The 26,760-nt window shown below is 35.9% G+C and overlaps 1 protein-coding gene across 9 annotated transcripts in view; it reads left to right on the top strand.

Moving 5' to 3' along the window:
- Positions 1-26,760, top strand: part of FOXP2 (forkhead box P2) — a 662,372-nt gene that overhangs the window by 463,814 nt on the left and 171,798 nt on the right. For all 9 annotated transcript variants that reach the window (XM_059885450.1, XM_059885445.1, XM_059885448.1 and 6 more), the window contains one exon: positions 1,171-1,260. In XM_059885450.1, coding sequence (XP_059741433.1) covers positions 1,171-1,260 — 90 coding nt within the window. The remainder of the gene's footprint in view (positions 1-1,170; positions 1,261-26,760) is intronic.

The raw sequence follows: 26,760 nt of genomic DNA, 5'->3' as shown, positions 1-26,760 counted from the left end.
ATCTTGTCAAAGCAACTGTTGTCATGGATACTAGAAACTCTCTTAAAAACCAGCTCATTGATTCCAATCAAATTTGTACTTTTTATCAGCTTAGAATCTGAATTATTATAGAAGAATATTGATCTAAGATATTGTTCCCATCAGGAAAAATTTACCTTGTACCTTAAAACAGTGAATAACAAAGTAGGATAATGATTTATTTTAGTTTTATGTGTTGAAAAATTTCATTATCTAGTGCTCATTGAACTCAGTTGTTGACAAAAACAATGAGTTTGTAGAGGCTCTCAAAAAAATTTTTTTAAATTAGTTTACACTGCTACCTTTAAAACATCTCAATATGTATTTTGTATGACATTAGTTTTTATATGATAAGTTTATAAGGTCCAATCACCAAGCTGTCCCTCCTCTAATAAATAATATGCTTACATTAATTCCTTATGTTAAGTTTTATCTTCCTGAGTGGGACAGAAAACATAAAAATAAATGAAAACATCTTCTATTTTGATTGGTATTCTGTCACACATAGAAACAAACCTGATTGGTTGAGTGGTAATTTCTTTGTTCTCTGATTTTGCTAAGAATGCAAATGAAAACCACTCAATTTTATTTGGTATTAAAACTGCACTTTATTTTGTCAAAGGAGAGATTTCCCCTTGAATTGTAAGTACAAAAAAAGTGTTTTTAATCTTTAGTGAAAATCCTTATTAATTCACTTTCAAGATAATCTGATGTTGATTTGTCAAATTTAATTACAGCTTCCGGTAACACTTGAAGTCTACTGCTTTTGCTTCAAAATTGTAATATGAAAATGCAAATTGAATGATAATTTAAAAGGGACTGGGCATTTTGGTTGAACACTCAAAGACAAGTTCCATGTGGAAATGAGGTTGTTGATGCAGTTTATGATTTCTTTCTCTTTAAGCACTTTAAACAAAATAACTTTATTTTTTGCAGGATTACATTCATCTCTATTATTTTAAATAAAGTTGTGTAATGTGTGTTATGCGATTTTTTTCACATTAGAAGAAAAATAATATTTAATAATTCTCTAGAAAGGGAGGATAAGGGGGTGGGATTGCCATACATTGAAGTTGATTACTATTAACCAAAGAATAACTGATAATTTACCTTTCAAAAAATATTTAGATATTACTCACTTTTCACTTCTAGGCTCTCCAAGCAGCAAGACAACTTCTCTTACAGCAGCAGACAAGTGGATTGAAATCTCCCAAGAGCAGTGATAAACAGAGACCACTGCAGGTTAGTAAAGCAGCACTCCTGTCCTTGAGGTCTTACTTTAAAAGATGTCTGTAATGATAACAGATATGCAGACCCAGTTGTAGACATACAGAAAAGTATTACATTTGCATATGTAAGTAATTTTAATTCAAAAAGAGAACTCATCTAATCTTCTTGAAATAGAAAGAATAATATTCTAGTAGCTTAAATTTCAGAAGTTCACAGGTTCACTTACTGGACAAATGATGTAGAGATAAGATTTAGGATACATAGGCCTTAAGAGTTTTGTATAAAACTTTCTAATGAAATTTTATTCACAAACAGGTTACATGTGAAATTTCTTCCTTAAAAACAAAGTCGTAGTACAATGGTAGGGAAGGAAGCAAAGCGGTCTGAAGACAACCCTTCTGTGGTTGTATTCAAGTGACAAATGCAGAAAACCTCCAAAGTTGCCAGAAAGACTGTTTGAGTTTGCCAAGGAGTTATTGCTGTTGCTACAGTTATAAAAACACATTCTGGAGTTTGTTGTCCTTATTCACTATGTTTGTCCTATGAAACTGATAGTATGTATGTCTTTTAAAGTAACTTTTTGCCACATAATATAACCATTGTTTTAGATGGCCTTAACCAAAATGTATAGGACGTTAGGCGGAAGAAACATTTTTAGAGTATATTTTTGAAATATTTGGAAGGTAGACTCTGGAATTGCATAAAACATTATTCAAAATGTTTATCAGTTCTGTTGAAAGATAAGCAATGCTTTTTTTGGATCATGTGTTATATACATGTCTATAAGTTGTTTTTTTAAAAGTCAACATCATTCTTACTGCTTTATCTTAAGAAAATAATCTTGAAAGAAAATTTATGGCCTAGCTGTCTGTTTTCATTTTCCAGGTATACTTTCAGGTGCTAGTAACTAATTCATATGGTACCCTACTGAAGCTTAGTTTGTGTGACAGAATTATTGGCTATTGATCTACATAATCCAAAAGCTACTTATTACCTAAAAATTGAATTAAATGCATAGTCCCTAGGCAAATGTGAGATGAGTATATATTTTTGGGAACAAACCCATTTTGGGGGTGTGGGTGGGAAGAAGGGGGTCTTGGGGATAGGTGGATATGATGTACTGATGTCTGCCATGATTACAAATCAAAGTTATACTAAGTCAGCTTAAGTTTAAGATTCATTTTAACTTTTTTCTCTTGTAAAATGGATTTCACATTCTTTTAACTGGTAATTCTGTAGTGACAAACTTTCCTCACTATCATATGCTTCCCCAAGTAATTATGGTTTTTGAAGTATTTCCATCAAGTTATCTGATTCCATGAGAGCCTCTCCATACATTTACATAACAGAGAAATTTGCATAGAAGTCACAGAAGATAGCAAATGAAATGCTTATCCTCACTATGGCTTCAGACTGAGATTTTTGCTTTCTTGTTGGTATAGCAAAGGAAATTTAGATACTGGCAGAAAAACTAAAGGTAGAAAAGATTATTGTTTCAGATATCTGAAAAACACTACATATTGTCCTAATTCTATTTTTATCATAGCTCTTGACAAAACAGACAAAATACTAAGTTGTTACTCTCCAAAACTAAGTCCAGGAGGTTTCTTTATTGTTGGTTACCACGGTATCTTTGAAAAGAATGGCTGGGCTTTAGTTTTTCTGCTTTCTTTTTTTCTTGTTGTATTGGAAGGCAAAATGTGCTACTTTAACTAAAATATACTTTTTTTTTCTTGGAAAGTACATACACACATATAATGTGGCAATATTAATGAGTCAAATAAGAAAAGGTTGGTCATGTACCAAATGTTTAAATAAAATTTTGAGCAGAGCTCTTCAATTTTATCATTACCAAAGGGTGATTAACAGTATTATAAATACCTTTTAACAATTTCAGTTGCTAATCATCTCCACAAACTTTCATTGTGTCACTTATATTTAATGTTTTGTGATTCTTATTATTTAGAATACATATCCATTGTACATATTATAAAACTGTAGCATTTTATTACTGCTTTGTAATTTTAGTGGGATCTCATGCCAAAATGTCATAAGACTGAAGATTTAGTTGGTTTTTATGAATAAAAATTTATAAATAATGAGTGAAGATGTATTTTTTCACCAAAATATGCCCTGCAATTAATATGAGTCTACAATTCTAGTATTTCATAGTACTTGATAAGCTTAGCAACTGGAAACATGCTGGGATTGTATTAAAAATCTAATAAAAATCTGATAGCATTTTATACTAGCTTACACATTTGTCAAAAGGAGATGTAAGGTAATGCTTATCTTTGCATCTACAAATACTGTTTAATGTGAGTTGCACTATTTTCCACTTATGTTAAAGAAAAGGGTAAAATGTTTCTGTTAAAATTTTTAACCATTTAATATGAAAGTAATACTTTAAAAATTCAATGATTCTCTCACAGCCTACTTCTTTTTCTACTTACCTAAGAGTTTAACCAACCTTTCATAAGAGAGTTAGTGTAGATTATCTTTTAGGATTAAAAAACAAAAAAAGATAATTTAAAATGTTTCAAAATCTGTACTTCAAGGCAAACTATTTGGTGTTAATAATAGATGGTGGTGGCTTGTACTTTATCAGGTATAACATATTTTTAGAAGACCAAAAGAGATATGTAGTTTTTATTTTAAAACATAGTTTTGATGGAGAATGATTTTATAACATTTGAAAGAAAGGACAGATTTTTTTTTTTTAAAGAATCTGTTTTAATGGCTCAAGTCACAAGAACAATATTTGGTTGCTTTGTTATATTCAACTGAATTTCTTTTAAATGTTTAAAAGTGGTAGCCAGATTTGAAGTGTGACATGGCAGAGAGTATATTTCTAGTAGACTTGTATTTATCTACTATTCCTTTTTCATTTACACTTTTTCAGGTTTTTGTGCTACGCATGGCATAGATATTAGCATATCTAATGCAAAATGGAAAGAGAAAATCATATCTGACAAGCTTGAGTACCGATCATAGTAGCAATTTCACTTTCATGTATAGATATCTGGATATATGTGTTTGAAACATGTTTGCATTCATTACATGAAACACCAATTGAATAGGTCCGATCAGTAGGTACATTGGTAAATGACATATTGATGAATAATATATAAAGATTGTGATGCAAATGGGAGCTGATATTAACCTAAGAATTACCAGATGTTTCTTCTTTATGTTCTTATTCTGTATCCCAGAAAAACATAATCTAATAACAGCTGAAGACAGCCTCTCATTTGTTTTATTTGTCTATATCTACTCCTTACACTTTTAGACCTGATGTACTCATGGTGTGCCATAATGAGGAAAGTTAGCCGCAGGATAATATGTAATACTTTCAATTTCATAAAACTAATTTCCGGATTATTAAAAACAGTAAATGCACACACATGTCTGTGTGCACACACACACACACACACACACAAACACATCTGCATAAACACACATGCACACTTCCATAATCTGTAACTTAAAAAGTTTTTGTGAAATACATTATCAATTTTCTAGCCTATGACAAATCTACTTAATTTAGTTTAGGTATGAAAATTGGTCGCATTATTGTTCTTGTTACATTTACAGCCATGAGACAGACTTGTGGTTCTTCAACAGCTGTGCAGAGCAGAGACGTAAATTTAAGGTAAATGCCATTGCTTTGCTATCTTAGATGAATATTAGTATATAGCATTGTAATCACTTCCTTCATTGTAGGTATCTTATATAAGGTTCTCTTTCCCAATAGGTCATTTAAAATTTTTTATAATTCTGTGTTAAATAGTTTGAGAATGGAATAGTAAAAGGCCAAAGTGAATTAACCTAGAGGTCTTATTCTGACTCTGGCACAAGTGAGTTATATAAGTTTGAGGAGGTCATTGAACATCTTGAAAACAAAGACATTGGGCTACCTGATGGACAAAATATAATATTCTGTGGTTAAAATGTATTTCACTTTTTTTGGAGTGAGTGATAGGCATCTAATTTTTCAGGGTTAGTTGTATCTTTTTGGATATTGGCTTATGTGTAAGAATTATGTTTGTTTGTTTGTTTTCAGTTACAAAGCACTTTATTAATATACCATAGCCAAAAATAATGCTTTGGAATCAAAGTATCAAATATCATATGTATGAAAATCATGGTACAAGTGTCATTTAACATCTAAGGAAACTTTATTTAATGCCTTGAAATAATTTTATATGTTCCTTTAGGAAAAAAATCTAAGCTCCATAAGGAGTTATTTTACCATGTATTTACTTGAAATTCTGCAGTGCATTTCTAAAATTTCATATTCCAGGGAAAAAATAAAAAATAAAGTATAATATGTAAATAATGAAATATTTTTCCTGGGGTGAAATATTTATCCTGGAATAAAATATTAACTCTGTGAGTTATAGAATTGAACACTGATAAATATGTTTTAGAAAATTATCACAGTCCATCCATGCACTGCTAAAGAATGAAATTGAATACTTCCTTCCAACATTAGTTTCTGACTTCTTGTTCTAGGAATTAGAAGATAAAACACATTTTATTCCAAATACTGAAAGAAATATAAGCAAGAAATCTGCAATATGGGTTTGAGATGGACAATTTACTGTGATGCAAATATTTAAAAAGAACTTTTAAAAGGTGTTTTTTGCTGTCTATGTTTTATGTATATTAAAAATAAGCAGTTATATATTTTATATCATAACCTTAAAAAAGAGTTTCGTTTAAAAACTACTATCAAGGACAGACTATGCCTGTGTGGTCCTCATTTTCCCGTTCTCAGTCAGCAGTTCAGTTGCTCAGTTGTATCCGACTCTTTGTGACCCCATGGATTGTAGCACGCCAGGCCACCCTGTCCATCGCTAACTCCCAGAGTTTACTCAAACTCATCTCTATTGAGTTGGTGATGCCATCCAACCATCTCATCCTCTGCCGTCCCCTACTCCTCCTGCCTTCAATCTTTCCCAGCATCAGGGTCCTTTCCAATGAGTCAGTTCTTCACATCAGGTGGCCAAAGTATTGGAGTTTCAGCTTCAGCATCAGTCCTTCCAATGAACACTCAGGACTGATTTCCTTTAGGATGGACTGATTGGATCTCCTTGCAGTCCAAGGGACTCTCAAGAGTCTTCTACAACACCACAGTTCAAAAACTTCAATTCTTCAGCACTTAGCGCTCTTTACAGTCCAACCCTCACATCCATACATGACTACTGGAAAAAACCATAGCTTTGACTAGACAGACCTTTGTTGGCAAAGGGATGTCTCTGCTTTTTAATATGCTGTCTAGGTTGGTCATAACTTTCCTTCCAAGGAGTAAGCGTCTTTTAATTTCATGGCTGCAATCACCATCTGCAGTGATTTTGGAGCCCAAGAAAATAAAGTCAGCCACTGTTTCCACTGTTTCCCCATCTATTTATCATAAAATAATGGGACTGGATGCCATGATCTTAGTTTTCTGAATGTTGAGTTTTAAGCCAACTTTTTCACTCTCCTCTTTCACTTTCATCAAGAGGCTCTTTAGTTCTTCTTCACTTTCTGCCATAAGGGTGGTGTCATCTGCCTATCTGAGGTTATTGATATGGTAGGACTGCAGCCTACCAGGCTCCTCCGTCCTTGGAATTTTCCAGGCAAGAGTACTGGAATGAGTTGCCATTGCCTCTCCACTGCATATCTGAGGTTATTGATATTTCTCCTGGCAATCTTGATTCCAGCTTGTGCTTCATCCAGCCCACTGTTTCTCATGACGTACTCTGCATATAAGTTAAATGAACAGGGTGACAATGTACAGCCTTGACGTACTCCTTTCCCTATTTGGAACCAGTCTGTTGTTCCATATCCAGTTCTAACTGTTGCTTCCTCACCTGCATTCAGATTTCTCAAGAGGCAGGTCAGATGGTCTGGTATTCCCATCTCTCTAAAAATTTTACAGAGTTTCTTGTAGTCCACACAGTCAAAGGCTTTGGCATAGTCAATAAAGCAAAAATAGATGTTTTCTGGAACTCTCTTGCTTTTTCAATGATCCAGCAGATGTTGGCAATTTGATCTCTGGTTCCTCTGCCTTTTCTAGATCCAGCTTGAACATCTGCAAGTTCACGGTTCATGTACTGGTAAAGCCTGGCTTGGAGAATTTTGAGTATTATACTTTACTGGCATGTGAAATGAGTGCAATTGTGTGGTAGTTTGAGCATTCTTTGGCATCGCCTTTCTTTGGGATTGGAATGAAAAGTGACCTTTTCCAGTCCTGTGGCCACTGCTGAGTTTACAAATTTGATGGCATATTGAGTGCAGCACTTTCACAGCATCATCTTTATGATTTCCCATTCTACTAAAGAACATTTTTTAAAAGGAAGAGTGAAATAGTCTTTTAGAAATGTTATAGAATGAAATATTTCTTAAAATATTATGATGTTGCCACATGTGGCCAGATGCACAAGGCTAACACCCTGTGGAGGAGCGTCTGAGATATCCAGTCCATCATTGCTAAATGCACTTGTGTGGAAAACAGAACAATCTACTCATGGCACGGAGAACAAGAAACATCCGTTTTGGAGTCTGAAGCCTCTTTACTGTCCATTTGTAAGACTCTGGGTAGAATAACTGAATCTCTTGAAACCTATTTCCTTATCTTATTCTTAGGTAGGAATAAGGATACCTACCTTGCGAGATTGTTGTAAAGACTAAAAAAAATACTGTATAAAGTAACCAGCATATATCCTTGCACTTATATTGAATTAGTAAATGATTTCTATTACAACCGTCACCAGGAAATTTATATTTAATCCAAGGTTATGATAAGCATTATATGTTACCTTTTACTTGGTCGTAATTGTCACAAGTCACTATTCACTATGATATGAAGTGTGTCTAATTTATAAGAAAGCCAACAGTGAGTTTTTATGTACTGACTAGAGTGTGTCTGCTTCCTGTGGGCCCCCACAGCATGTATATATCACACTTGCCACACACAAACTTACACTTTAATGTTTGTCTTCCCTGCTAGACTGTGAGCTCCATGCCGGCAGGGATCATGCCGGCACTGCTCATCTCCGGTGCCTGCTGAATAGTAGAGCTCCACAAATACCTGCTGGGAAAATGAATGAGGAGAGATTGGGCTGAATTGAGAGTAGGAGGAGGTTGGAAGTGGGAAAACCTTAATTCATTCAGTGAAAACTGAGTATTTATAATGTGTAATATCCTCAAATCAGATCAGATCAGATCAGTCACTCAGTCGTGTCCGACTCTTTTTGACCCCATGAATCGCAGCACACCAGGCCTCCCTGTCCATCACCAACTCCCAGAGTTCACTGAGACTCATGTCCATCGAGTCAGTGATGCCATCCAGCCATCTCATCCTCTGTCGTCCCCTTCTTAGGGACTTATAATTTGGCTGAGAAGACAGTAAGACTTGCACACAAATATCAAGCCACAGTGGATGTGCTGTGGTAACCAGAAAGGCAGAAAGTGCTATAAGTATTTTGTTTTATCTTATTTTATTGAGTATAGTTGACTTACAATATGTTAGACTCTGATGTGCAACATAGTAATTTGATTTTTATAGATTACACACCATATAAAGTTCTTTTAAAGTGTTGACAATATCCCCTGTTCAGTGCATTACTTATAATCTACTTGTTTTATAACTGGTAATTTGTACCTCTTAATCCCTTCACCTATTTTCCACCTCATTCCGCCCCTCTCCCTTTTGTTAACCACTAATTTGTTCTTTGTATCTGTGAGTCTGTTTCTATTTTGTTATATTTGTTTATTTATTTTGTTTTTTTAGATTCCATATATAAGTGAAAATATACTCTACTTGTCTTTGTCTGACTTATTTCACTAAGCATAATACCCTCCAGGTGAAACACACACACATATATATGTATGTCCATTCATCTGTCAATGGCCACTTGGGTTGTTTCCACATTTTGGCTATTATAAGTAATGTTGCTATAAATATCGGGGTGCATATATCCTTTTGAATTCATGTTTTCAATTTTTTGGATAAATACCCAGGAATTGCTGAATTGTATGGTAGTTCTACTTTTAATTTTTTGAGGAACCTCCATACTGTTGTCCATAGTGGCTGTGCTGATTTACATTCCCACTAATCATGTATGAGGATTGCCTTTTCTCCACATCCTTGTGAACACTTACTATTTCTTGTCTTTTTGATGATAGTTATTCTGACAAGTGTAAGATGATATCTTATTATGGTTTTGATTTTCATTTCCCTATTGATTAGTGATGTTGAGGCTATAAGCATTTTAAAAAGAAAATTATTTAATTCAGGCTCAAGTGATCTATGAAGGGTTTGTAGAGAGGTAGCATCTATGTCCAGTCAATGCTAAAGGAAATCAACCCTGAGTATTCATTGGAAGGACTGATGCTGAAGCTGATGCTCCGGTACTTTGGCCACCTGATGCAAAGAGCTAACTCACTGGAAAAAACTCTGATTCTGGGAAAGACTGAAGGCAAAAAGAAAGTGAAAGTGAAGTCTCTCAGTCATGTCCAACTCTTTGTGACCCTGTGAACTGTAGCCTACCAGGCTCCTCCATCCATGGGATTTTCCAGGCAAGAATACTGGAGTGGGTTGCCATTTCCTTCTCCAGGGGATCTTCCCAACCCAGGGATCAAACCCAGGTCCCCCATGTTGTAGGCTACTGTCTGAGCTACCAGGGAAGTCCTTCCCACCAGGGAAGGCAAAAAGAAAGAGGGTGGCAAAAATGAGATGTTAGCATCACTGACTCAATGGACATGAATTTGAGCAAACTCTGGGAGATAGTGAAGGATGGAGGAACCTGGCATGCTGCTGTCCATAGGGTCTCAAAGAGGCAGACTTAGCGGCTAAACAACATAAGCATCTATGTTGGGCTTAAAGAAAGAGAATTCGGTAAAGAAATTAAAGGGTGATTTTTGATGGAGAAATTTTCAAAAGATGTCGTCAAAGATGTAGAGATGGGAAATTGTGAGATCAGTTAGGCAAGAGTAAGTATTCAGTAGTTTGTTTTGATCAGCATAGAGGTGTCACATTAAAGGAAACATTAAGAGATTGAAGGGCTAAAAAACATACATTGCCAGTTTTATAGAGCCCAAAATGTCAAGCTAATGAGTCTGTACTTTATGGTTTAGGCAGTAGATGTTGTTAAAGGTTTCTGATAGGGATGTGATATAGTGATGGGGGAGGGCATGGCAACCCACTCCAGTATTCTTGCCTGGAGAATCCCATGGAAAGAGAAGCCTGGCAGGCTACAGTCCATGGGGTTGCAAAGAGTCGGACACGACTGAAGCGACAGCATAGCAGTGACATAGTGAAAGCAGTGTCTGGTGGAGATTCGTCAACAGTGGTCCATCTGGAGGGTGCTTTAGTTGTAAATGATCTGGAATAAGGTAATCTTTAAAAAGTTATTGAGGCTGGCATATCATGAATTGAGTTTTAGAATTTGAGGTGATGGCATGAAAGTAAATTGAAATAGCAAACTTTTAGAAAATTATAAAGAGTTTGGCAGAGAAGTCAGTTAGATAAATATTTGTGAAATAATCCAGAAGTGATAAATGAATCCCTGGAAGTGGGAGAGATTTCTGGGGGAAAAAAAAGTCATCTATAAAGAGAAGCTCTCTAACATCCACAGTTTTTAAAGCAAGAGAAAAAAGCAAAAGAATATAAAGAGGGGAAAAATGAATCAAGTTATCTTGTCCTCTATTGAATAAGGTCAAGGGAAGGGAGTTTCTAAAACATGGAGCTTGTCTTGTCAACCACATCAAACAATGACCATGAGCATTTTCGTACATGTAGTGCTGAACTGCAACATTGATCATTTCTATCCCTTTTTTTTTATTATTTGCCAAACTCAAGATCTGAAATACTAATGTTATTTCTAATGATTGGGGAAAAAAAAACCTTACTTTAATATGTGTTAAATAGAAAATAGATAATAAATATACTTTTCCTTCTCTGATTGCTGTGTCTCTGATCATATAAGTAAGTGTATACTGTGTATATAACACAGAGTTCCTATAAATTAAATTTGAGAGAAAACAGCTTTCTAGGAGGTCACATTTTCTCTTTTCTTAGCTACCCAAGCACTCGACTCTTTCTGTAATCCATTAGGATGTTAAGTATATATTCCCTTGACTTCTCTACCTTAACTAAAGTAAGAGGAAGAAATAAGTAGAGCATTAATATTGTTAAGGGAGCTCTCCAGAAGATTTAAGACTTAGGCTGTGAATTTTACCTTAAGATGTTTGGAGGTGTTGTACAAGCTAAATTAAATGACAAAGTGAAGAACAATGTCAGTACATAATTAAAGACAAAATGTGAAATTATTTTGAAATTCACTTACATTTAAGATTCATTGTGTTTTCTCTATGGATTCTATTTATACCTTTAATCCTGCATTCTCCATTTCTACTTGGTTTTCTTAACATTTCTCTGCTACCTTCACCTTTTCCACTATAGTTTTTCTTACTTTATCATTCCATTCTTTCCACTCCTCATGGAATCTTGCACATTTTACTTAATTTCTGTTGCTTTCGTTTCCATATTGAGAAAAGAATAACTATAAATGCCTGAAATTATTAGGCATTTAAATGGCTAAAAGATATTCTAGCATATCATTTTACTAACAAAATAGTAAAAGTGTGTGACTTCTGTAAATCCAGTATCTAATATTTTAGTTCTCATCTTGCCTCAAAAATAGTTTCTTTTTTTCTATTTTAAACTGTAGTTTTAGTATGAGAGCAGCTTGACTCTTGAATATCTAGATACTTAGGAGAACCTGAAACCTTTCATGTAGTGCTAGAAATCTCCTCTTACTGATGACATTTATTGGTGGCTCTTTCAAAGTCAACCAGGCAAGAACACAGGAATGGGTTGCCATTTCCTTGAAAGTGAAAAGTGAAAGTGGAGTTGCTCAGTCGTGTCCAACTCTTCGCGACCCCATGAGCTAGGATTTGTAATTGTAGCTAGCATGTGATGAGTACATAAGAAGCATTTGTTCTTCCTTTCTTCCTTTTTGTTATGACTGAGCCCCTATAGCTCAGTTCAAACTAGAATTGCTTGGAATGGTTGTACTAAATGGCCAGATTTTCTAAACAGATCTTAGGGTGTGTTGATCATGATTATTTTAATAGCAGTGAATTTGGAAGCACAGCATTTGAAATGATCAAACAAAAGTGTAATGAATTGCTCTTTTAAAAATATTCAAGTCATTCTACCTTAATATGAAAAGCATATAAGTTCATTAAAAGAACCTAATCATATTTTTAAGCTAAATTATGGTTGGTCACTAAGTTACTTTTCTCAAAGGCACTTAATAAGTGTTAATAAATTGCTATAGTATAGTAGGTTTTTAAGATGAAAATGATGAAAATGATGTTCTCTGATTAGATGAGAATGAAACCACTCATGAGAACTAATTATAGTAGACCCTTGACATTCACAAAGTATGCAACCTTAGATCTTTGTGAACCCTCAAATTTAAGAAATTTCCAGTTCAAAAATACAGGAGGTCTGTGCAATCTTTCTTCCAAAGACTGTCATTCTGAGTCACGCTACCGTCATCACGTACAGAGTGTAACAAAAGTTAACTTTCCAACTTTCAATAAAATTTACTTTTTGATTAATATCAATTTTTTATAATGAAACTTTTTTTTTCATACCACAGGTTTTTCTAGATCAGTGACAACAGGTAGAAAACCCACAAAGCTACATTTATAATGGAAGAATCCCTAAAGTAGAGGAGTAAGTTTATATGTGTGAGGAATCAGTAATCTAAAGACTAGATCAGCTCCCAGCATGATTGATTTAGTTTTATGGCTTGACAGATTCCACAGGTATAATGTCATGGAACTTTGGGGTAATTGGAAATAATAAGACCAATCCTCAACATTTGTGAATTTTAAGATCTTGCAATCTAGCATCAGTTAGGAAAATCTAAGGTGAACCAACAAGTCCCCTCCACTTTCTCTGCTGGTATTTTATTTGAGGAAGGCACTTTTATTTTATTTTAATATTTTATTGTTTTATAAATACCATATTTTATTTTATGGTATTTTATTTGAGAGAGGCACTCAATATTGTTAATATTTTCCTCCTTCTTACTTGTAAATATCCAATGACATCAGTAGATAACCTGGGGTATTCCTTCAGAGTACAAGTTATCTGGCATGGTTTTGAAAGGCATGGGGGAAGAGACCTCATAGACGTTCAACAATAAGTAGCTTTATTTTAATTACCATTGATTATTTAATGGTTTGGCCCAAGCATTCTGAATTTAGTGTTTTATCCCTCAAATTAGGGTGACTCTATTTAGATTCAGTTCAGAGTTGAAGGTCTTGAATCATATCCAGCTTGGCTAAAAGTATTTGGTGGTTACTTTAAAAGAAAGGATTTGTTTGATCATGTGAGCTTTTATCGTTTTATCTTCATAGACAGGTTTTAACTTGTAGGGCCTAGTAGTTAAGCATTTTGGTAACACAAGATAGACAGACAATTCCTTTGCACAGTATATAAATTCTTACACTTCTAGTGTTAAGACAACATTGCTGTAAAAGCTGCCACCTTGATATCGTCTCAAGCTAGTGCTACTGCACCTTCTCAAGTGACAAACCAAGGAACACATTGAATATTATGATGTGCTGACATGAGGAAAATTTGGTGTCTCAGGAAAACTGGAGTAAATTCTTCAATAAAATATCCCTGTAAAAAATAAAGTAACACAAAGGAGAAAATCAATCTCTCTATTCCACCTCCTTCGCATAGAGCCAAGCATGTAATAGACATTTAAAACATATTCATTTGTGATGAAAATGTGATTAGAGTTCTAGTTTCTCAAAAATGTGGGCATCATTTAAAGTTTTTATTTTATTCTAGGAGAGTTTTATTTTCTTTAATCAATAACCATAGTTACTCACCTAGATAGTCTTAGAGTTCAGGCTAATAATATTTTTTTTTAATCTAAGAAATTAGTTGAAAATCACCTAAAAATGGAGAATCTTGGGTTCAACCAAGAACATTGAGTTAAAATTTGAGGGGATGGGATCTTAGCAAATCAAAATATTTTAAACTCTCCCAGGAGATTCTAGTGCGGCTGGTCTACAGAGTGGTAAATAGGGACCCTGCAACTCTTCTGCAACACAGAAGCGGTTCCCTGTAATAAAAAGTAGCTAATCTGAATTCTCATTAATGCACTATGTCGTTTTTCCTCTCAGGGACTCGGTTTTCCAACCTACACAATGAAGCAATAGTTGAACTAGTGATATCTCAGTTTCCTTACATATGCAGCAGTCTTTAAATGTCAGTCCTGTGTTTTGTGTGTGTGTGTGTGTGTGTGTGTGTGTGTATCTTCATATCTGAGCTAACTAAAAAGTTCCTTGAGCGGGTTTTTTGAGATACCTGTCTCTGTTCATTCTTTCCAGGGGCATTTTCAACAATATTGTGAGAAATTTTATGTAAAATCTTATGATCTTATCTTTGAATTTTTTTTAATAGTAGCTTCTTTCTAAAGTCCTCAGCATATATTTCCTATGCTGGCCTCCTTTTAGGTATTGGAAGCTTAAAAAAAAAATTAAAGTTCATTGTCTTTGAAGATAGCTCTCCAGTGCAGTGGTCTTGCATGCTGATCTCATTGTCCACCATCCACTTTTTACAAATTATATGAGCAGCAGTGTCAAACTACTTAGGGCTCCTCCAGAATTGCTTCATGTTGCCATACAGGTGACCTTACCCTTCTCGTTTCTCAGTATGCCCTTCTGTCTTTCCATCCTGAAAACTTCTCTGAAGCTTTTAAATCATCTTCTCAGGTACTCTATAAGCCTTCTTTGAAACTCTCACCTGCCATACACACACAGTGTAGAATTAATAATTCCTATCTATTTTGTCTCTATGTCATATATATATACATCTTTTCCTGCATGAATCACACTGAATCATATATACTATAAGTTCCTTGAAGGTTAGGACTATCTCATTCATCTTCACATTTCCAGCATCTGGTAAATAGTACATTTTGCATGAATGTGTCAAGTCCATATTGGGCTTACCCTATGGCTCAGCAGTAAAGAATCCACCTGCAATACAGAAGACAGAGGTTTGGTCTTTGGGTTGGGAAGATCCCTTGGAGGAGGGCATGGCAACCCACTCCACTATTCTTGCCTGGGAAATTCCATGGACAGAGGAGCCGACCCAGCTACAGTCCAAAATGTCGCAGTCAGACGTGACTGAACACAACATACGTGAAGTCCATAGATCAGAGCCAAGTGATAGCCCTGTCAAGTTCCTCCTTTCTCCTGGGCTCCAAATGTGATTTTTTCAGTTGCCTGTTGGGGCATCCCAAAACCAACTTATCTCAAACCAGAATTATTTCTTTCTCCCCACAGTTGTCCAGTGTTTTTGTCAGCTTTTCCTAATAGTCTTCAGCTATAAACCCTTCTGATTAGACTGGGCCATATTCCTCTGCCCTAATATGAAAATTGCTCTGTTTTTCAACCTTATAGGCATGGCACAAAAGGCTGTAAATCATCATACATCTGTTACTTTAAAACCATGGTTTAATCCTCATTGCTTATTGAACATGCTGTTTATTCTTTTATTCATCCATTCACAAGGTTTGTAGTTTGCTTCTTGTATACCAGGCACTCTGCAGGGCACTGTGAATTATAAGAACTGTACCATTTCTTTGTGTTTCTTCCAGTTTCTCCATCTATTTAGAAGTCAGCCCCACCCTCTCTTATTTGGTTGCCAGATTTTTACACAAACCTCAAGACATTACTCCCTACAGTCTTCTCTGACTCTTCAAAGAGAAGTAATCCCTCACCTATGTGTGTATAGAACCTGTATCATACCTTTATTATTCTACATGTTCTAGTTAGAAAGGTAGAATATACTGTATTTTATTACAGTTATTTGACTACTTTTCTAGTTTTCTCAGACTCTAAACCCTTTTAGAGGTCAGAGATTACATTTTATTTCTAATATAATGCTTGGTACATAATTGATGCTCAGTAAATCTTTGCAGACTTGAATTAAAATAGGCAAATTGAATTGCTCCGTCTTTGTCAGAATAAGTTCAAGGTACTACTTTCAACCTGGTGAGACAAGTATGAAGGTATGATGTTTATCAGCTTCTCTGTATTTTGTAGAAAGAAACTTAAGCAGAAGTGGATATCTTTAGAAGACCTGATTCAGGCTGCATCACCCACTCTGCTCTTATGTTACTAATATATCTTGTCTTTGCTCTAGTTAGGCAATCTGTTTATGAGCAATACTTTAACTGATTCCTTTTCCTAGGTAGATAACGTACAGTGTACCTATTTAACAATAACAATGAACTCTTTCCTTTTATTTTTACCTAAATATTTTCTATTTTCTGATTGTTTTCTGGTTTATGAATTTTATATACATGTAAATGTGTTGCTTACAATAAGCACTTTACCCCTTATTTCCCCTTATTTAGTACTTATTTAGTACCCCTTATTCTGTACTAGTCATGCTTCTAACCCCACTAAATATCAATGATGCTTTTACTAGTAAACTGGAAGAATTCTTCTTAATAAATGATATTGGAAATGTACAGGATACAAATGAGATATGAGGATTTCTCAAATATTATCCTGGTACTATCCTTGCTACATGAGTTATTGGTATATAATTTTTATGAGTTAATTAAATCTAGTGCTTTATCCCTGGGGATTTCAGATATTTCTACTAAAACACTATCTAAATTTACTGTGGAGTTTATATCAGTTGCTCTATTCAGGAATATAGATTTATTTTCACATGAAACATGAATTCCTTAGACAGGAAGTCCAGATTTGGCTGGTTCTACTGCTCAAGAATGACACAAAAGACCATTGTTTCTTTCAGCCTTCTATTCTGCCCCTGTGTAGCCTTTGTCTTCATGGTCCCAATTGGGTTGCTCTTTCTCCAGGTATCATGTTCATGTTCCAGGTAGAAAGAAGGGGAGGGCAAAATACCAAGAAGTGCAAGTCAGCTGAATAACAAGTTTTAATAACAAGTTTGCCCACAGAATGGCTTCTCTTTACATTTCATTGACCTGAATAGTATCACATGAATATCTGTTGCTTCATCTGAATAAAGTTTGGATTCTTTTAGTAGAGAAAAAGAGAAGGATGAATTTTGAGATAGGAATTTTACAGTGTCTGTCAATGACAATTTAACATAGCTGCTATTAACAACTCATGGGACCTAAGAAATCTGTGAAAAGAGATTTTATCTTTTTTAAGCTAAAAGCAAAATCTTGTGTAAAGAGCTGACTTTCAGTGGATTGCAGAGAGGTAGCTACTTTGCTACATAGAAACGGAAAAGAGAATTTATGATGTGACATACTTTAGCGACAAGAAATTTCTTTTTATTTTTTGTTGTTTCTTCTAGGAAATTTTAGAGAGACACAAATCTGTGTATTAATGTGACTAAAGGTTGGTAAGCTCTAGGACTTTATTGCGAGTTTCAATATTTTTAATTATAACTGTTATTAAAGACTCTATACGTTTTGAGCACTGCAGCTGCTGCTGCTGCTGCTAAGTCACTTCAGTTGTGTCCGACTATGTGTGACCCCATAGGCAGCAGCCCACCAGACTCCCCAGTCCCTGGGATTCTCCAGGCAAGAACACTGGAGTGGGTTGCCATTTCCTTCTCCCATGCATGAAAGTGAAAAGTGGAAGTGAAGTCGCTAAGTCGTGTCCGACCCCTAGCGACCCAATGGACTGCAGCCCACCAGGCTCCTCCATCCATGGGATTCTCCAGGCAAGAGTGCTGGAGTGGGGTGCCATTGCCTTCTCCAGTTTTGAGCACTAGTAGAGCACAATGCAAAGTACACTGTTCTCTGCTAAAACACCTCAGTCATGTCCGACTTTTTTCAACCCTGCCCGCCAGGCTCCTCTGTCCATGGGATTCTCCAGGCAAGAATACTGGAGTGGGTCACCATGCTCACCCCAAGGGCTTCTTCCTGACCCAAAGGGATCAAACCCACCTCTCTTATGTCTCCTGTATTGGCAAGTGGGTTCTTTACCACTAGTGCCACCTGGAAAGCCCGCAGAGTACGCTAAGCAGAAGTGACTCTTTCCCTCCAGGAAACTGCTACTGAAGCTAGGCAATGCTGGTGAGTCAACCCAACTGAACATATGTAGGCAATGGAACACTGGAAAATATAAATATTTTGAAAGTACAGAAGCACATGTTTTTAAAGGACTATGAAAAAGATAGTTATAGAATGTATCAGTTACTCAAGTTAAAGTAAAAAAAAATATTTATATTTGGTTATTATATTTCGGAAAGTTCTCACTTTCCTTCATGACCCAGATAACCATGATGGTGTGATCACTCACCTAGAGCCAGACATCCTGGAATGCGAAGTCAGGTGGGCCTTAGGAAGCATCACAACAAACAAATGTAGTGGAGGTGATGGAATTCTAGTTCAGCTATTTCAGATCCTAAAAGATGATGCCAGCAAATTAGGAAAATTCTGCAGTGGCCCCAGGACTGGAAAAGGTCAGTTTTCATTCCAGTCCCAAAGAAAGGCAATGCCAAAAAACGTTCAAACTACTGCACAATTGCACTCATCTCACACTAGCAAAGTAATGCTCAAAATTTTCCAAGCCAGGCTTCAACAGTACATGAACTGTGAACTTCCAGATGTTCAAACTGAATTTAGAAAGGGCAGAGGCACCAGAGATCAACGACATCTGTTGAGTCATCGAAAAAGCAAGAGAGTATTAGAAAAGCAAGTACTTCTGCTTCATTGACTATGCTAAAGCCTTTGACTGTATGGATCACAACAAACTGTGGAAAATTGGTCAAGAGATAGGAATACCAGACCACCTTACCTACCTCCTGAGAAATATGTGTGCAGGTCAAGAAACAACAGTTAGAACTGGACATGCAACAACAGAGTGGTTTCAAATTGGGAAAGGAGTACGTCAAGGCTGTATATTGTCACCATGCTTATTTAACTTATATGCAGAATATATCATGTGAAATGCTGGGCTGGATGAAGCACAAGCTGGAATCAAGATTTCTGGGAGAAAAATCAATAACCTCAGATGTTCAGATGACACCACCCTTATGGCAGAAAGTGAAGAAGAACTAAAGAGCCTCTTGATGAAAGTGAAAGAAGAGAGTGAAAACGTTGGCTTAAAACTCCACATTCAGAAAACTAAGATCATGGCATCCAGTCCCATCACTTAATGACAAATAGATGGGGAAACAGCGGAAACAGTGAGAGACTTTATTTTCTTGGGGTCCAGAATCACTGCAGATGGTGACTGCAGCCATGAAATTAAAAGACGCTTGCTCCTTGGAAGAAAAGCTATGACCATCCTAGACAGCCTATTAAAAAGTAGAGACATCCTTTTGCTGACAAATGTCCATCTGTTCAAAGCTGTGGTTTTTCCAGTAGTCATGTATGGATGTGAGAGTTGGACTATAAGGAGCGCTGAACAGCTGAACATCGAAGAATTGATGCTTTTGAACTGTTGTGTTGTAGAAGACTCTTGAGAGTCCCTTGGACTGCAAGGAGAACAAACCAGTCCATCCTAAAGGAGATTAGTCCTGAATATTCATTGGAAGGACTGATGCTGAAGCTGAAACTCCAATTCTTTGGCCACCTGATGCAAAGAATTTACTTGTTGGAAAAGACCCTGATGCTGGGAAAGATTGAAGGCAGGAGAAGGGGACGACAGAGGATGAGATGGTTGGATTGCATCACCAACTCAATGGACATGAGTTTGAGCAAGCTCTGGGAGTTGGTGGTGGACAGGGAAGTGTGGCGTGCTGCAATCCATGGGGTCACAAAGAGTCAGACAAGGCTGTGTGACTAAACTGAACTCAACTGTTAGAGAAGTTAAGAGACATATTCAATAGTTTTTCTTTCTTTTCTGCAGTGATCTTCACTATAAGCAGCTACACTAGAAAAATAGGTACTTGGTGGGGCATCTAGAAGAAGTTCCAATGAACCCTTCTTGCTCTCCCTCAACTCCATCCCTAGAGACACTCATAAATTCCTGCTCTGTTCTAGGTGCCAGGTACCTTGCCCATGATTGGTCATTTTATCTCCAAATAAACCCCAAAATTGGTCAGTACTGTCCATATTTTACCTGTGAGATATCAGAGAACCAGAAAGGTTCAATAACTTTCCCAAGGAGTCAGGGAAGAATGTCAGATGTGACTTGTAAGCAGATCATTTTTTTCACCACCTCCCTTTATATTTGAAATAAATGGATCATTTCTTCAGGAATTCTCAGCCTCAGGACAGGCAGGAGGATAGAATGGGCAAACATCCCTTGTTCTGTGAAGGCTGCCTATCTGATGGAAGACTGACTGCTCTTGGGAGTAAAAATGGGAGGTTCCAGTGCTGTGTGTGATTCTTCCCAACAAAACCAGGATTATTCTTGTGAGTGTTTGTCATCACTTCATCCAGGGCTCCATGAGAATAAGAATTAATCATTGGTTTGGGTCTGAGATACTGTAAATGCATAATGATTTTTTTTACAATCTCCCCTTCTCTAATAGGTCCTGCATGCTTTCTGGTAATTATCCAAAATGAAAGTAAAATGAAGTGAGTCCATCTTCTTTTTAAAATGTGTGATTTATGCAATTAGTGAGATTGGATTTTATCTTTCAAACAAAAGAAACAGTATTACTAATAATGTAATGAACTTTCTTTAAAGAAATACATCATAAATTTAGGAAGCAAAACAGTAAGCCAAATAATTCTAGTATTTTCATTCTCTGTAATAAAACTGTGAATGTTTAAAGATATCTAGCTATTTTTTATCAGTTCTCCATGTATATGGTTTCTTTAAATTTTATTTATAATATTCATTTGCAGTAGACATTTTGCATATCACTAGACAAGGAAGGTCAGACTAACACATTGTCAGTACAGGCAGGTATATGGTGGACTAGGTGTAAGGTAGGAATATGAAATGGGCTTCCATGACTGCTCAGTGGGTAAAGAATCTGCTTGCAATGCAGGAGACACAGGAGCCATGGGTTTGATCCATAAGTTGGGAAGGTCCCCTGGAGAAGAAAATGGCAACCCACTCCACTATTCTTGCTTTAAAAATCCTGTGGACAGAAGATCCTTGTGGGCTGGTGCTAGTGGTAAAGAACCCGCCTACTAATGCAGGAGATATGAGACTCAGGTTGGAGCTCTGGGTTGGGGGAATCCCCTGGAGGAGGGCATGGCAACCCCCTCCAGTATTCTTGCCTGGAGAATCCCATGGACAGAGGAACCTGGTGGACTACATTCCATATGATCACAAAGAGTGATACATAACTAAAGTGACTTAGCAGGCAGGAGTAGGAAATAAATTGTACTTAAAAGCTCATTTACCCTCTGAAGAAAGTATTCACTTCTCTTCCTCTCTAAATCTCTCCCTTTTTTTCTTTTCCTTTCTCCCTCCCTTGCTCTCATTTTCTGGCTTTCGGGCCCCATATTGCACCCCCTTCTTTGAACCCTAGAACATTGAAATCAATCTATGAAATATAGAAATGCATATGCATACAGTAAAAAACAAACAAGCAAACACACAAGTACTTTCTGGCTAGTGATCCCTGAGTCTTCTAGGAACTAGAACTAGCCATGTGCACGAGATGTCAAGTTTCTGATAAAGGACTATTAAGTGGGTTATTCAGTGCTAAGATGTAACCTGTCATCACCAAAACATCAAAATAGCATTGATTCACAGTGTCATATGAAATACAAATTCTTTGAAAGAAAGACCTGTTCTAGGACAGTGAGGACTAGTTCTTAGGAACCACATCAGAGAGGCTTCCCTGGCCATCCAGTGGTTAAGACTCTGTGCTTCTGTTGCAGGGGCACAAGTTTCAATCCCTGGCCGGGGAACTAAGATGCCATATGCCATGTGGTGCAGCCAAAAAAATAAAATGTTAAATTTGTTTAAGAAAAAAAAAAAAAGAGAGACGCACTCAGAAATGAGTACTTAGGCAATTGATGCAGTTATGGTATTTGGCATTTGGCAGTCCTTTCAAGAATTTGCAACGCTGCTGGACTAGAGCAGAGATTAGTTAATGTATTTTATTCCCCCTCTCCCACCTTTATGCTTGCTATTGTATTCAAGGAGTTATTTATTTAATAAAAGAGAGTTCGGGAGTAATGTAGAAATAAATTGAAAAGCCTACTTTATTCAATTTCATGTGAAACAAATATTATCATGCTCCAGTGGAAAAACTACAAGCTAAAAACAGCAGTAAGATTTCAAAACTCGTTTACAGTATTTCCATGTATTAGAATTTATGTCCTCAGTCAATCAATCCATCAAAGAAACATGACTAAATGCCCTCAGTGTATTAGACACTTTGCTAAGCAGACACCAGGTACCATAGGGGATTCAAAGATGTTCCTATCCTCAGGGAGCTGGCAATCTGGCTAGATAAAAATTCAAGATAATAACCATTGTTCTAAGCCATTTTAAACAAAACTCAGTGGGTTAAGGTTAAAAATAAAAAACCTCCTTGACAGTTATGGCTTTTTATGGGATAAATTGCTTCCCCCACCCTCCCAAATGTTTAGTGAATCAGCCATCACTTATAAACTGAGCAGAGTAAGGTTTTCTTCGTTGGTTCCTCCTAAGGCTTTGTTTGTGGCTCCTTAAAATTTGTATAGGGCTGAGTTCCAGAGTCTAAGGGATATTGAAGTGTGAAAACAAGTCTAAGTGTGAAAACAAGTTACATGATGGAGATGGTTAAAGGGAGAAAGGGAGAGCTGATCACAAAGTGAGTTTACTCAGAATGAAAAGAGGAAAGGAGAAAACAATATTTTAGTAGTATCTTCACATTCATGCCAAGGGTAGTAGTCATTTATTTTTCTGCATTACTGAGACTAAGGCAAGAATGTAAATTGTTTTTTAACTAATCAGAGTACTTATGTGCTGAACCCTGATGTCAGAAGGTTTGAAAGAGTAAACATGGTGGCTCAGATAGTAATGAATCTGCCTGCAGCAGGCAGGAGTCTGGGTTCAGGCCTTGGTCGGACCCCAGTCCGGGGTCAGGGGTCGGGAAGATCCCCTGGAAGAGGGCATGGCAACCCACTCCAGTATTCTTGCCTGGAGAATTCCGTGGATAGGAAACCTGTCGGGGTACAGTCCGTGGCGTCGTAAAGAGGCAGACACGACTGAGTGATTAACACTTTCGCTTTTTTGTTCATGTTCTGTGAAAAACATTTATAATCATGATTCTAAGTCCTGTTTGCAAGTAACCTTATTTTGAGTGATTATTAAAGCAATATATGCTTACAAAAATAATTCAAACCTCACATAAAAACATGAAGGACTCAAACTCACTTGAATTCCAAGCTCCTGGTGATCTTATTAACATGTATCTACGTGTTTACCAGCACTTATGTGTGCATCCGTGTGGCATCATCTTACCAATATAGAAACGAATCCAGTTTTATATTTCGTGGGGCTTCTCTGGTGGCTCAGATGGTAAAGAATCTGCCTGCCTTGCAGAATACCTGGGTTTGGTCCTTGGGTCAGGAAGATTCACTGGAGGAGGAAATGGCAACCCACTCCAGTATGGTTGCCTGGAGAATTTCATGGACAGGCTGGTGGGCTACAGTCTATGCAAACAATCGGACATGACTGAGCAATTAGCACTTTATATTTTATAGTTTATTTTTGATCATAAGAATCATTTGTACCCAGTCGTTGAATTATAGCCTAGTTTAGGACCATAGAAAAGCATGCATATGTTTGTAAACGCCCTGTTGTTGTTTGGTTTATGCTTTGTTGTAAAGCTATGAGGCCAGACTTTGTGGTGTATGGGAGAGGCCCTAGATTCCAGGACTGACTCCAGCACTCACTAACTGTATGAACTTGGCGAGGACAGTTCAGAGTAGCCTCATTTACTTTTCTGTTTACTGAGGAGATTTGACTCAGCCTCTAGCTCTAAAAATTTGTTATCCAAATGCTTTATTTTTAGAAAAAGTATATACCTTTACGGCAGCTTATATTTACAAAAAAATTGACCTTCTTTATTACATTTGACAAAGCTTGTAATATAAACTTTGATAGTTTTTGCCTTTGTAGTAAAAAAAAAAACAAACAAGATTATTTTAAAATTTGGAAATGTATGACTCATTTATTGAGGTTAAAATATTCTGATAACTCAGAGAAAAAGTGAAATATGTTGTTAGGATATTATGCATTGTACATATTCATCACTTACAAATATAGTTTTCATCCCATTATATTCCACATGCCCCATGACATGCCAGCTTATCTGTTCGGAGTACTTGCTATGTGCTCAATTGTACATGTAAGGTTTCTAATGAAGAAAAATAAAATAAGGAATATTTAGAAATATAATTATGTAGAGGTCACAACTGTGAAAATTGCTTCTCTCATAATCACTATAACGACTTTATTGCCTAAATTATATAGTAATAAAATTATTTTTATACTCCTAGAGTAACTAGCCTCGGTTCTTGGTAATAATTTGCAATCTATTTATCTAAATAGAAAATAGTTCTGTTATTATAGTCACTTCGGAAGAAATGTTTTCTAGTACATTTGAAGCCATGAGTTGAAATATTTAAGATACTGTAAAATTAAAAAAAAAAAAAAAACCTTTAAACTATTTCATTAGTAGAAATGTTTGCTACTATTTGTTTATCATAATCACTATTTTTCATTCAGATCAATCTCCATGAGTTATGGGGAGGAATATAAAGCTGGAGTCAGGATACCTGGACCATAACACTGTTAGGTTGTGAGAATTTGGGCAAATCACCTAACTCTCCTGACTCTATTTTCACTTATATGGTGAGAGTTCCTAAATGATGTGCATGAAAACGTAATAGAAATGTAAGCTACAACTAATTTGTTTAGTATTTTTTCTTTCTGGTAGTATGAAATTGCTTGTAAAATTCAGAATGAAATAGTGAACTAAGAATTCAGCGTTTACCTCTTCAGAGATCAAGAGCATATAAGTACACAGATTGGTTTTGTTAATTGCTCCTGCTCATTACTGTGCTTGCTCTCATTCATTTTTGAGGAAAAAAATAACATTTTGAGAAAGCTCTAACTTCATTTCCCACTTGTGAAAGAAGATTAAAGAAAAACAGTTTGTTGACAGATTACATGAGTGTCTTATATTACACCAGTTGGGATTTACTAAATGATTTAAATACATGAATTTGAAGAATATATATTGTAATAAACTGACTTCCTTTCTGATGGCATTGAGTGTGTGAATACCCACAAACACAAAATGGAATTTTTAAAGGGTGAAAGTAAATCTGTTTGTTAAACTCTGATATCTTATTGTTAAAGCATAAATGGAACCCAATTTTGAAAAGGTGTTCCAAAAGATGCCACAATTACCTGAGCTACAAACATATCTCCCAGCTTCCCTAATGAAAAAGAATCTGCCTGCCAGTGCAGGAGACATAAGACACACGGGTTCAGTCCAGGGTGGGGAAGACCCCCTAATGAAGGAAATGGAAACCCACTCCAGTATTCTTGCCTGGGAAATCCCATGGACAGAGAAGCTTGGTGGGCATAGTCCATGTCACAAAAGAGTTGGACACAACTTAACAACTAAACAACAACAACATCTCCAGATGATCAGCAGATTTTGTGTCATTTTCCTTTAAAATATTTGCTTTTGGTTATTTATAAGGATTATACTCCCTATTGAAGTTTTCTAGTTATATTTTTATTGTTCTTTTTAATCCTTTTCCATTTGAATACATATTATTTGTATGTATAAATAATATATATTCATGTGAATACATAGTATTTAAGAAAATTAACTCCACAGAAAAAATCAGTAGCATCATAAGCTAGCAACAGAGGAAGCCAAAAATGTAAAGGATAACATTATTTGCTTATTCCACTAAATAATAATAACCAAATCAATATTATGGCTTCCACAAAATTTGTACCATTTTTTTTTTAAAAGTCAGGAAACACAAAAATAAAATATCTTCAAAAAATAATATGTGTGCATTATTGTTTGGGACTTGCACATACCCATTGAGATTAGTAAGATGTGATTTGTCCTGCAGCTGTTTCAAATTAAGAACAGGTGTGGGAGACAGATTATGCAAATACTCATATTAATGTAATTGTCAAATTGGTGTGTTTACCATTGTGCTTTTAAAGGGTAGACTGTACTCCTATTTTAAATGTAAATTAGCTTCATTCTTGAGAGCAGCTTATTGGTCTATGGAAACTTGGTCCTGGCTTGGAAAGGAATAATTTCTAATAGACGATAACACAATTCTGAAATCTGACATTTTCTTTCCCAATAAACTCTTTCACACATTAAAAAAAAAAAAAGACAAGCCTATATTATTTTTAGTACATATGTAGTCATGGAGGTTTGTGTAAATTTGAGTTCATTCTGGCACAAGGCTACTCTTTTCTTTTTTTATTGTGGTGTGTAGTAATTACTGCAATAGCTTTTGATCTCCTTCTATCTTTTCTAACTCAGAACTCATCTCAGCTTTCCATCTTTAAGAATCTAAACAC

The sequence above is a fragment of the Bos taurus genome, chromosome 4 (assembly GCF_002263795.3).
Source record: "Bos taurus isolate L1 Dominette 01449 registration number 42190680 breed Hereford chromosome 4, ARS-UCD2.0, whole genome shotgun sequence".
Taxonomy (NCBI): Eukaryota; Metazoa; Chordata; class Mammalia; order Artiodactyla; family Bovidae; genus Bos; species Bos taurus.
Note: the sequence above shows the minus strand (reverse complement) of the source record. Positions and strands in the feature narration are given on the sequence as shown.